An 11,726-nucleotide genomic window follows, 5' to 3' on the forward strand; every position below is an offset into this window, starting at 1 on the left:
TGGGGGGTTGGACCCAAAGCCCCGTGACTCTGCCAAATGGAAGCTCTGCCACCCTCCTTGACCTCCTCGTCCTTGATGCCCTATCAGGGATGTTGAGTGGTTGTTTATCTCTGTCTCCTCTAAGGTGCCCAGCACACAGTAGGTGCTCGGGAAATACGCAGTGAGCAACTGTGCTGTATTTTTTTTTCCCGGCAGCATGGCTGAAATGGACAAGCGGTTCCAGCAGATTCTGTCATGGCAGCAGATGGATCAGAACAAAGCCATCAGCCAGATCCTTCAGGAGGTGAGCCTTTGCCTGGGGCCTGACTGCACCCTCTGTAGGACTCCAGGCATCCTGCTCAGGGAGCCGGCAGGGCGTCTGTCTCTTGTCTGTCACACACACTGCTGCTCTCTGCAGCTTTCTCCTTTGCTGAGACTCAGCCGGTGCCGTGTGGAGCCTGAGATGCACCAAGCAAGGCCCCACCGCACTCCCTTAGGCTTTCCTTGAAGCCAGCCCTTGGTTCTTCCTGTGCTTGTCACGGCTTTTGCCTGTGGGTCATCCCAGCCCTGCTCAGCCACCTTTCCCAGGCTTTCCCACGTCCCTTTCTGGCTCCCCCCCCTCTCCCATACTGATATGATTTACCTCTGGAACCAAGGACCCTGTTTCTCAGAGAGGGCACCTGCCTGTGGCTAAGGTCTGGTTGGGGATCTGGGGAGATTTGGCATTTGTCACCAGTTCCTCATCTGTGAAATGGGCAGCAGAAGCAGGCATGCCACCTGTTCTAGAATGCAGTGTTCGAGGCCAGAGAGGTGGCTTGGTGGGTAGAAGGATTTCCCAGATGCCCATCCCCAGCACCACATAAAAGGGTGGGTAATGCACGCCTGTAATCTTACGGTGTAGAAGGCGGCTTCTGGAGGCCTGGAAATGAAAGTCACCCTTGAACTTCAGCTACGTAGGGAAGCCACCCTGGGCTGCATGAGGCCATCTCACCTCAAAAAATAAACAAGAAAGGCTGTGTGTGGTGGTGCACCCCATTAATCCCAGCACTGGGGAGGCAGAGACAGGAAGATCTCTTGAGTTTGGGGCCAGCCTGGTCTACAAAGCAAGTTCCAGGACAGCCAGGGAGACAGAGAGACCCTGTCCTAAAAAGAGGTGGCAGGTCTGACGTCCCGTGGCCACTGACACAGGGATGTCAGGCATTCACTCCTGCTCATCGCAGCCTTCCTGGGACCTTCTGCTCCTTCTTTTCACTCACAAAATACATTACATGAAATGTGCGTGCCAATGTATTAATGTATATTGTATATGTATTCACATATAAGATTAAAGGTGTGGGCCACTGTTTTAGGTTTTTGTTTTATTATTTAATTTAGGAGTGTATGTACATGGTATATTTGTACACATTAGTCACCAGGCATCCAGGTGACAGGATGTGTGTCGGTTTACTGAAATTTCCAAGTCAGACATTTCTGTGATTTTTGTTTTTTCAAAATCTTTCTTTCCACCTGGGGAAGTGGTGGCGCACGCCTTTAATCCCAGCACTCGGGAGGCAGAGGCAGGTAGATTTCTGAGTTCGAGGCCAGCCTGGTCTACAGAGTGAGTTCTAGGACAGCCAGGGCTACACAGAGAAACCCTGTCTCGAAAAACAAAACAAAACAAAAAAAAAAAAAAAGTCTAGTATCTTGTGTGGAATGGGTATCAGTTCTTGTTTAATATGAGCACTTTCTTAGCGAGCAGACATCTCTCAGGGACTCAATCTCTAGTACCATTGGGGGTGCGGGGAGGTCATAAGTGGATAAGACTGTGGCTTATCCTTCCCCCATGGAGGACCCCGGACTGGAGGTCCCCCTGTGTCCTGTCCCTGGTGTTTGGGGCTGTCCTTTTCCCACCAGTGGTTCCTGGTGCTCTTCTCCTCTTTCTGAATGCCAGGCGACGTCACACACATGCAGATTCTGATCAGCTGTTTGACCTCAGAACCTCCACTGCCCAGCCTCTTTTTTTTTTTTTTTTTAATTATTATTATTATTACTGGTTTTTTGAGACAGGGTTTCTCTGTATAGCCCTGGCTGTCCTGGAACTCACTCTGTAGACCAGGCTGGCCTCGAGCTGAGAAATCTGTTTGCCTCTGCCTCCCAAGTGCTGGGATTAAAGGCGTGCGCCACCACGCCCGGGGGGAGAGGCAACTTTTTATCTTATGCATTTAAAATAAAAAAACAGACCCTGCATTAAAAGAAAAGAGAAGGCAGAGGCAGTAATTTTTCTGTCCACCTGAGAACTGTAAAATCATACTCTCCGGTATTTTTTAGGCAGATGTGGCTTCCCCGTGGCTGGCATGAGGACCCTTGTAAGAGTCAGGGAGCGTGGCCGTCTAAGCGGTGTATGCGTTGTCTCTTGCAGAGTGTAATGCAGAAGGCTGCGTTCGAGGCACTCCAGGTGAAGAAGGACCTGATGCATCGGCAGATCAGGAACCAGGTGAGTGCTGGCCGGGCCACCTCGTCCTGCTCCTGCTTGCAGACCTGGCTCACGGGGCAGCAGTTATTAAAATGCGAGCCCATGGCTTACCACTTTGGAGACCTCCTTTTCCTCAACATTCCACAATGGGGCTGATGGGTTGTGCCTTGAACAGCGCTGAAGGTGGTGGCTTCATCCCAGAGCCTGGCCAGAAGCCTGCTGGGCAAGTGCAGTGTGTTTCCCTAATGCCTGGCTGGAGGAAGGGCAGCGCTTACAGGACTCTCTGGGAAACTTGCCAGCTCAGACTCCAGTGCCTGCATCAGCTCAATATCACTGATGGACACATGGCTTCTTGGGGTGGGTTGGAATTCCCAATTGATTGGGAAGCCAGGTCCTAAGACCTTCTAAGGATGGACCCTGGCCTGGGAGGAGGAGACCTCCCTCCCGTCCAGACTCCACTACCAACCCATGGAGTAGCCTTGGGCGGGGTCCCTGCTGGGTGGAGGGGGGCTGGGACCAGAGGCGCTGCAAGCTGTCAGGCTATGGGAACACACGTCTCTGTGGATTCACACACTGTACCCACATTTTTGCATGCTCTCTTTTCTTTTCCTTTCTTTTCTTGTTTGACTTTAACAAACTTAATTTTTTAAACCTCCCTCTTTAATTTCAATCCCACATTGCCAGACATGAAGCTCATTCCTCTGACCAGGGAGGGGCTGGTGGCGTCAGATGCTCAGGGTTGCGAGAGACCACAGGGTCCTTGGCTGGCATGGGGTAGAGAAGTCACTGACTGTGGGCTCTGAGAGCCTGTGGTGACCCCAGATATTCTCAGTGACCCTGTTTTGTTTCAGACCCTGAGTTGTGAAATCCCAGGCAAACGATCTCTCAGTTACCTGCTCTTTGGCAAACTAACAACACTAAGTGTCCATTTCCTTGTCCTTGTAACTAAGGCAGTTACACCCCAAGAGCCAGGGAGCTGCTGCTGCTGCAGCCCAGCCTAGCACATAGTAGGTGATCAACACATAACTGAGGCTCGTCACTGGATCATTTTGTTGTCCTCCGCCCCCGTGGTAGCTTGTTTTCACTCTCTTCAGTGAGGCCCCCAAGGCTCACACGTTCCGCTCTGTCCAGGGCTGCCCAGCCTCCTGACAGGTTTCTGAGTCCCTGCTTAGCCAAGTGGCGGCACATAAGGGATCCGTGGTGATTGTGAATCAACGTCCCTGTTTCGTCTTCTGTTTAGATTAGGCTAATAGAAACTGAGTTACTGCAGCTGACACAGCTGGAGTTAAAGAGGAAGTCCCTGGACACAGAGACGCTTCAGGTATGTGAGGCTCCCAGCCAGACACCCTCATTCCACTCCCGACCCCAGGGCGGCTGATCTTCAGCTCCAGACATAGGCTTCTCCAGCAGACAGAGCCAGTCCAGCCCCATTTGAACAGATGTGGTCCATGGGCAAAGCTAGCTTTGTGCTGGGCAAGAGGGTCAGAGGAAGGAGGGTTTCATTGCCAGGCCCGCTGGGCCATCACCATCTCTGCATTCCCCTGACTGGGCTGGTGGCTGTGTGGTCAGGTGGGCTTTGGGTCCTCCTCTCTGGGCTGACATTTCCTGTGGAGGGAGTTCTGGTGTCCCAAGGGCATGTGAGCTCACAGACCCCGAGGGCAGTACAGGTTTGCACATGGAAAAAAGGGGGTACCCTTCTCCCTTCCCTGACCCTCAGTCTGCCCAGACGTACACAGGGACAAGGTAGGATGGCACGTGGATACGTGCTTGTGCCAGGCTTCTGAGAGTTCTCACCTCACTGTTTATGCCCAGGGCAAGTCTGAGTTGACCCATGGCCTTCCAGTATTGAGAGTGCTGCTGCCCCTAGGCCTACCCAGGTTGCTAGGTGACCTTAGACGAGTCCCTCCTGGGCCTCTCTTTCCACCGTTCATGGCTAGCCTGTGCCATCAGCCAATTAGAGTGTTCTTGGTGGCCTCTGATGGTTCCCATAGATGAGGAACTGGCTTCCCCAAGGAAGCTGCCACCATTTGGTCCCAGCCCATTCAAGCCATAGGCCTCTCCCTGTTAGGACCGCCATGGGTTCCAGAGACAAGAGGATAAGTGTGTGGCCACACACACAGGGCGGTTTGCATGTGTCTCCCTGTGTGGCAGCCCCCTCATCTGTATGTGGCGCCCTCCTCACCGTTTGCTTCCTCCGTGTGCTGTGGTCCGTCCAGACCCATGACTTGTTTCTTTTGTTCACCGTTTCTCACCATTTGTGGTCACCATCCCTAGGGGCCCATCCTGGCCTGAAGCCACAGAGAAGAGGGTTGAGGGCTTGGGAGGAAGTGGGTGGCATAGCAGAGTAGGGGTGCCTTTGGGCTCTGTCCCTCAACTCAGCCTGAGCCCTGAATTCAGTCAGTGGGGCTTTCAGGCCATGCGGGGCTGCATGGTGGGGAGCACTGAGGGCTCACGGTGGCCTCAGGTCAGATCCTGTGTTACAGGAGATGGTCTCAGAGCAGCGCTGGGCACTCAGCAACCTGCTCCAGCAGCTCCTGAAAGAGAAGAAGCAGCGGGAAGAGGAACTCCATGGCATCCTGGTATGTCTGTGGACTTCTGTGTGCACGCCTGGGCATGCTCACTGTGCTTTTCAAACACTTGCCCCATTGTAGGTCACCAAAGGGGAGCTTAAAGGGCAAGGGACAGCGTCACTCGGCAGATGTTTTAGTTTCTTGTGCACCCTTGTTATAAGAGAGAGCATTTACTTTCACTCTCAGTCCATCCTGTGGGGAGATCGCAGCGGCAGAGCTGAGACAGCACAGCATCTCCAGTATCCAAAGCACAGTGTAATGAACGCATAGCCGATGTTAGCCTCTGTGCACGGTGCTCCCCGGGCCTCAGGATTGGGCTCTCCAGGACAGGACATGCCGTGCTGTGAGCAGACCACCACTTTTAGCAGGAGTGACCTAACCCTTCTCCGTGGCTAGTTGTTTTTACTCTGGTGTACATCAGGTGGGCTGAGCCCCACTTACTAACATTGCTCCAGACACTGAGTGTCTGGTGCCTACACACTGAGGGCCAGGGCTGGAAAGATGGAATCACTGCTATCTGTGACTGTCTCAAAGGTCCCCCCAGGCCAGTTGAGAAGAGTGAGTGAGGCTGGCTTCTGCAGAGCACACACAGCCCATCCAAAGTGACCTGGCCCCCATGGCGCCTCAGTAGTGTGTGCCTGCTGCCCCTGCCCTCAGCAGGCTAAGGGAGGAAGCCCCAGGTTAGCATACAGGCAGGACCATGGACACAGAAGGAAATCTGCTGGCACAGTGCTATACTGGAATCCCAGCCCCTCAGGGGCTAATGGGGGAAGATGGTGATTTCCAGGTCAGTGCAGGGACATAGCGAGACCCTGTTCCGGAAGAGTAAGGATGCAGAGACATGACTGCTCAGTGGTGAGAGCACTTGTTGCCAAGCCCAGTGAGCTGAGTCCCTACTGAGCACCCACGTGGTGGAAGGAGAGAACCAATTCCCCGAAGTCGCACTCTGACTTCCACACATGCGTTACTGGGGTGGGGTGTATGCGCAATGCGTTAGCGTAATGAAAAGCAGAGTTCTCAGCTCTCTCAGGAGGAATCATTAAAGGACCCAGTGTGGCCCACCGCGACGGTTGCTATGGTGATCATTACTCAAAATCGCTAGCTCACTGTCTCATCCTGGCACCTGGGGTAGCGCCCACCCAGAACAACCCTTTATCAACATTCCCCACACGGCAGAGTGGAGACCTCTCTGCCATTGGGGTGTCAGCCTTATCCAGCAAAACAACCTCTCTAAGAAGTCCTGGGGGGTACTGTAGCCACCTGCCTGGCATCTAGAAGTAGGCATGCCCTTGTTGGGGACAGAGGTGGCTAGCAAGACTTTGCTGTCCCACAAATGGACCAAAAGGAGTCCCTCTCAGAGGTAGTAGCAGAATGTGGGACCTAGTGCGGGAGGCCAGGAGCAGGCTCCTGGTGCCACATGTGTGGCCTTGGCAGCTCCTTGGCCTTCCCCATGCCCACTCTCTGTTGTTGGGCACAGCTGGGCTTCCTGCCTTTGCTCTGTGGCTTAAATCAAGGACAGCGAAAAGTCAGGTACTCACAGGAACATAGTAGGAAACCCCGTGGTCTGGTGGTCTCTGTTTCCTGGCCAGAAGCTAACCAGTAGCTTCTGTTCTTGGCAGGCGGAATTAGAGGCCAAGAGCGAAACGAAGCAGGAAAATTACTGGCTCATCCAGTACCAACGGCTTTTAAACCAGAAGCCTTTGTCCTTGAAACTGCAGGTAAGGACCGTGGTACTCATCTGGCCCAGGAGCTTAGAGGGGCTCTTTCCAAAGGCACCTTAGCCCAGCCCCACTCCAGTGTGCCAGCTCCCTGCAGGGAAAGTGAGTGAGTACTCTGATAAGAGAGGAGGGGAGACATTGGCCTCCATTAAGCAGGTGGGCGGGGCAGCTGCAGTTGTGCTCACTTTGGGCTCATGCACGTGCGCGCACACACACACACATGTGCAGGTGTGGTTTTGTTTTTTGTTGTTTTTGTTTTGTTTTGTTTTGTTTTTTGAGACAGGGTTTCTCTGTATAGCCCTGGCTGTCCTGGAACTCACTCTGTAGACCAGGCTGGCCTCGAACTCAGAAATCTGCCTGTCTCTGCCTCTCAAGTGCTGGGATTAAAGGCATGCACCACCACTGCCCAGCTGTGGTTTTGTTTTTGAGACAAGATCTCCCTGTGTAGCTCTGGCTGGCCTGGAACTCACAGAGATGCCCCTGCCTCTGCCTGCGGGGATTAAAGCTGTGCTCCAACACACCTGTCCTAACACACACAATGTTTTTGTTTGTTTGCTTTCTGTTTGTGAGACAGGGTCTCACTGTGTATCACTGGCTGTTCTAGAACTCACCATGTAGATCAGGCTGGACTGGAACTCACAGAGGTCCACATGTCTCCAACTTCTAAGTGCTGGGACTAAAGTGTACACTGTGGACAGCTTGATTTGGGATTTTTATGAGACAGTCTCACTTTACGGCCCAGGCTGTTTGCAAACATGCCATCCTCCTGTCTCAGCCTTCTGAGGGTTAGAGTGACAGGAGTGTGCCACCATGCCTGGCTTACGTTTGTATTTTATGTGTATGCCTGGTGTGTGTGTGCATGTTGCAGTAAGTGTACGATGTGTGCAGGTGTGTGCATGTGTGCAGGTATGCAGATGTGTACAGGTGTCTGCAGGTGTGTGCATGTATACAGGTATCTACAGGTATGTGCAGGTGTCTGCAGGTGTGTGCATGTGTACAGGTGTCTGCAGGTGTGTGCATGTGTACAGGCGTCTGCAGGTGTGTGCATGTGTACAGGCGTCTGCAGGTGTCTGCAGGTGTGTGCATGTGTACAGGCGTCTGCAGGTGTCTGCAGGTGTGTGCATGTGTACAGGCGTCTGCAGATGTCTGCAGGTGTGTGCATGTGTACAGGCGTCTACAGGTGTCTGCAGGTGTGTGCAGGTGTGCATGCAGTGACTGGAAGTGTTTTCATAGTTGCTGTCTTTTATTATTTTATGTGTGTGAGTGTTTTGCCTGCTTGTGTGTCTGCAGCTTGTATGCCTGGTACCCATGGAGATCAGAAGAGGGATTGGCTCGTGGATTAGCTCGTGGGGCTGGAGTTATAGGTCAGGAGCCACGATGCTGGTGCTGGAAATCAAACCGGGTCTTCTGAAAGAGTGCTCTCACCACCGAGCCCCCTCTCCAGCTCTTCACCTTTATCTTTTTCATTTATTGCTTTGACGTTGTTTTGAGGCAGGATCCCTCAGTGATCCTGAGACTTGTTAGTTCAGGTACATCGGCTGGTCAGTGAGCTCCAGGGATAAACCCACGTCCAGTCCTAGGGGATAGCCTGGACAACTATGTCTGGTTTTGCAGCTTAAATTTTTAGTAAAAATTGACTCATTCTATAAATACTTTTTTTTTTTTAGATTTATTTATTTATTTTATGTAAGTACACTGTAGCTGTCTTCAGACACTCCAGAAGAGGGCACCAGATCTCGTTACGGATTGTTGTGAGCCACCATGTGGTTGCTGGGATTTGAACTCTGGACCTTCGGAAGAGCAGTCGGGTGCTCTTACCCACTGAGCCATCTCACCAGCCCCCTATAAATACTTTTTAAAAAAAGATTTATTAAGGCTGGGTGTGGTGGCATTGGGAGGCAGAGGCAGGCGGATTTCTGAGTTCAAGGCCAGCCTGGTCTACAGAGTGAGTTCCAGAATAGCCAGGGCTATACAGAGAAACCCTGTCTCGAAAAGAAAAAAAAAAAAAGATTTATTATATGTAAGTAACACTGTAACTGTCTTCACACACACCAGAAGAGGGCGTTAGATCTCAATACAGATGGTTGTGAGCCACCATGTGGTTGCTGGGATTTGAACTCAGGACCTTCAGAAGAGCAGTCAGTGCTCTTAACCGCTGAGCCATCTTTGTTGTGTTTTATTTTTGAGGAGCATCAGGCTCACAACAACAAAACAGTTAAGAAAGGTCCCGGCTGTCCTGGAGCTCACCCTGTAGGTCTACAGACTCAGAGATCCACTTGCCTCTGCCTCCTGAGTGCTGGGACTAAAGTCTTGTGCCACTAAGCCTAGCCTAGATTTAGTTTTTACTTACATGTGAGTCTATGTATGCCATGTGGATGCAGGTAGTCTCTGGCCCAGAGAGCCTCAGGCCCCCTGGAACTGGAGTTAGAGAGTTGTGAGCTACCTGCTGTGGCTGCTGCGAATCCACCCTGGGTCTTCTTTCTCACTGAGCCTCATCCACACCATTCTGGTAGCTTGTTTTTCTCTCCTGTGTACTGACTGAGAGCTTCCAGCCCATGGCCACACCTCTCCCCGTTGTTCTCAGTACCTGCCTGTGCCCGGTGTGTGGCCCGGCTTCTTTAGCTCCCTCTGGTGGTGACTATTTCAAGTGCAGAAGTGCAGTGAGCTCCCTGTGGGTGGATCTCCATACACTTAGCACACACCCTTCGGTGGGGAAGAGCCCAAGGACACGCTTGTGTGTCATGTACTCTGACAGTCCCATCTTGAAACCAGTGTATCTTTGGTTCCCTCCACTCTAACACCCTTGGCCTTCCCCATGGGGCCATCCTGCAGGAAGAAGGCATGGAGCGACGGCTGGTGGCCCTGCTGGTGGAGCTGTCTGCAGAGCACTACCTGCCCCTCTTCGCCCACCACCGCATCTCACTGGACATGCTGAGCCGAATGAGCCCCGGAGATCTGGCTAAGGTGGGCAGCCATTGTCTTGGGGGAAGTCAGGAAGGCCCAGTGTGCCTGGACTCAATGTCACAAAGGGGGTATATTTGTTCAGTTTGTAGTGAGTCAAGGTCTGTCCAGGTCAGGTGACTCGAGCTTCTCACGGCCAGAACCGCTGCCCCATTGCCTCTGCTCACCTGTGCCCTCAGCCTGTGCAATGATGTCACACAGTTGTAGCCCTGCCTGAGCTCCAGCTACATCCTGATCACAACATGAGCACGCACGTGCCTGGCATCATTCTGAGTGGCCTGGTCCCAGGGTCCCTGCTCTCATCCGTTCTGTTGTCCTGCCTCATCCAGGACAGTGCAGGGCCCATGCTTGGGGGCAGTTCCTGATGACCTTCGGATAGATGCAGGGTTCTGGGCTATGCGCCCAGGCTCTGGGGTGTCGGCTAGAAGGCTCTGACCCTGCTACCTCTCAGCAGAGGAGCTTCAGTAGCTCTCTGTCCTAAGGTCACCAGGCACAGTGACAGTAGTGTCAGGAAAGCATTCAGTAAACACACATGTCACAGGTTTCCTCTGGGGTCTCAGTTCTCCCCTCTGCCACAGAGGCCCGATTGAGCCACCTGCAGGGCTGTGGTTCTACCTTGCCTCATACTGACCACAAGGTCCAGGCCTCCCTGTTTCCAGTGAAGGTGCCGGAGGTGGAGGCTGAGGCAGTCCTATGGGCTTGGGCACCATATGACAGCTTAGTAGAGGAGAGCTGGCTCCCTGCCATCAGCCCTTGGTCTGCTTTTTCCTGTTTGGCCACAGGTGGGCGTCTCAGAAGCAGGCCTGCAACATGAGATCCTACGGAGAGCCCAGGACCTGCTAGCTGTGCCTAGGGTCCAGCCAGGTACTGACTTTAAGCTCTTTTTGGGCTGTTCAGAGGCTGTACTTGGCAGTCTAGGGGCTACTGGCTCCAAGGCAGAGCTGTAGGCACAGAGCGGGCTATGCTGGGGGAGGACTGGGGACTAAGGAGGCAGCCTTGGGGCCGTCCCATTCTGCCATCACCTGATGGACCCATCCTGTTTCCTGAGGAGCCTGGTAGAGAAGCTCAGCCACTAGCCGAGGGCCTCTGTCCTGCAGTTCCACCACTGGGTGGCGATACGGCTCCAGGCATTCAATGTCCTCTCTGAGCCTCAGGCTTCTGAGGTTTCTCTCACAAGCAGAGTGTGCAGTAGCTGGGTGCTCCCATCTCACAGATGGATACGGAGGAATTAATGAGGCGGAGAGGAAGATCCTTCCCCTGCTCATGGACAGAGGCACCCCCTCTCCCCCATCCTCCCCACCCTACCCCCCACCCCCGATCACTCACACAAGCTAAGACTGGGACCATATGGGGATAGCTTAGCCTGTCCCTCTGATTTCCTCAGAGTTGAAACCACTCGAGAATGAGGTCCTTGGTGCCCTCGAGCCCCCCACAGCTCCCCGGGAGCTCCAAGAGTCAGTGCGACCGTCTGCCCCCCCAGCTGAACTGGACATGCCGACCTCAGAATGTGTTGTGTGCCTGGAACGTGAAGTAAGTGTGGGGAGACACCAAAATGACCCATGTCCCATGACCCAGCTATGCGCAATGCTAACATTGTCTAGAGTCCATTTTCCCCAGAGAAGGATTTTTCCCTCAGCTTATTAACTATATTAGGGAAAATTTCCTCATCATGACTTACCAAGAACATGGTTTTCCCGGCCAGGCCTTTGTAAGATTGTTGCAAAATTAACACTTATTGCAAAAAGTAAACATACCAGTGCTTAAAGTACAGGTCCTCCCTCCTGCACAGCTGCTGAGGGAGCCGGGGCAGGCACGGCGGGCATGCCTGCAGCCGTAGTTCATGAGAGATGAAAAAGGCAAAAGCCCTGTGAGTCTGAGGCTGTGGAGCAAGACCCTGTGTCAAGAAACCCAAAAGGGGCTGGAGAGATGGCTCACACTCACTGCCCTTCCCTGTACCACGTTGGGTGGCTCACAACGTCAGGGGATCCCACACCCTCTTCTACACTTCCCGAGTAGAATACACACATGAGTTACTAAGGGGGCTGC

At 53.0% G+C, this 11,726-nt stretch overlaps 1 protein-coding gene across 8 annotated transcripts in view; it reads left to right on the forward strand.

Moving 5' to 3' along the window:
- Positions 1 to 11,726, forward strand: part of Lrsam1 (leucine rich repeat and sterile alpha motif containing 1) — a 38,258-nt gene that overhangs the window by 24,309 nt on the left and 2,223 nt on the right. For 7 of the 8 annotated variants that reach the window (XM_085835010.1, XM_021184380.3, XM_029473886.2 and 4 more), the window contains 8 exons: positions 196 to 283; positions 2,378 to 2,452; positions 3,672 to 3,752; positions 4,915 to 5,010; positions 6,621 to 6,719; positions 9,552 to 9,683; positions 10,463 to 10,544; positions 11,065 to 11,210. In XM_085835010.1, coding sequence (XP_085691136.1) covers positions 196 to 283; positions 2,378 to 2,452; positions 3,672 to 3,752; positions 4,915 to 5,010; positions 6,621 to 6,719; positions 9,552 to 9,683; positions 10,463 to 10,544; positions 11,065 to 11,210 — 799 coding nt within the window. The remainder of the gene's footprint in view (positions 1 to 195; positions 284 to 2,377; positions 2,453 to 3,671; positions 3,753 to 4,914; positions 5,011 to 6,620; positions 6,720 to 9,551; positions 9,684 to 10,462; positions 10,545 to 11,064; positions 11,211 to 11,726) is intronic. The other variant, XM_085835009.1, reaches the window with a different exon arrangement.

The sequence above is a fragment of the Mus caroli genome, unplaced genomic scaffold (genome assembly GCF_978045245.1).
Source record: "Mus caroli unplaced genomic scaffold, Mus_caroli_1 scaffold_2, whole genome shotgun sequence".
NCBI lineage: Eukaryota > Metazoa > Chordata > Mammalia > Rodentia > Muridae > Mus > Mus caroli.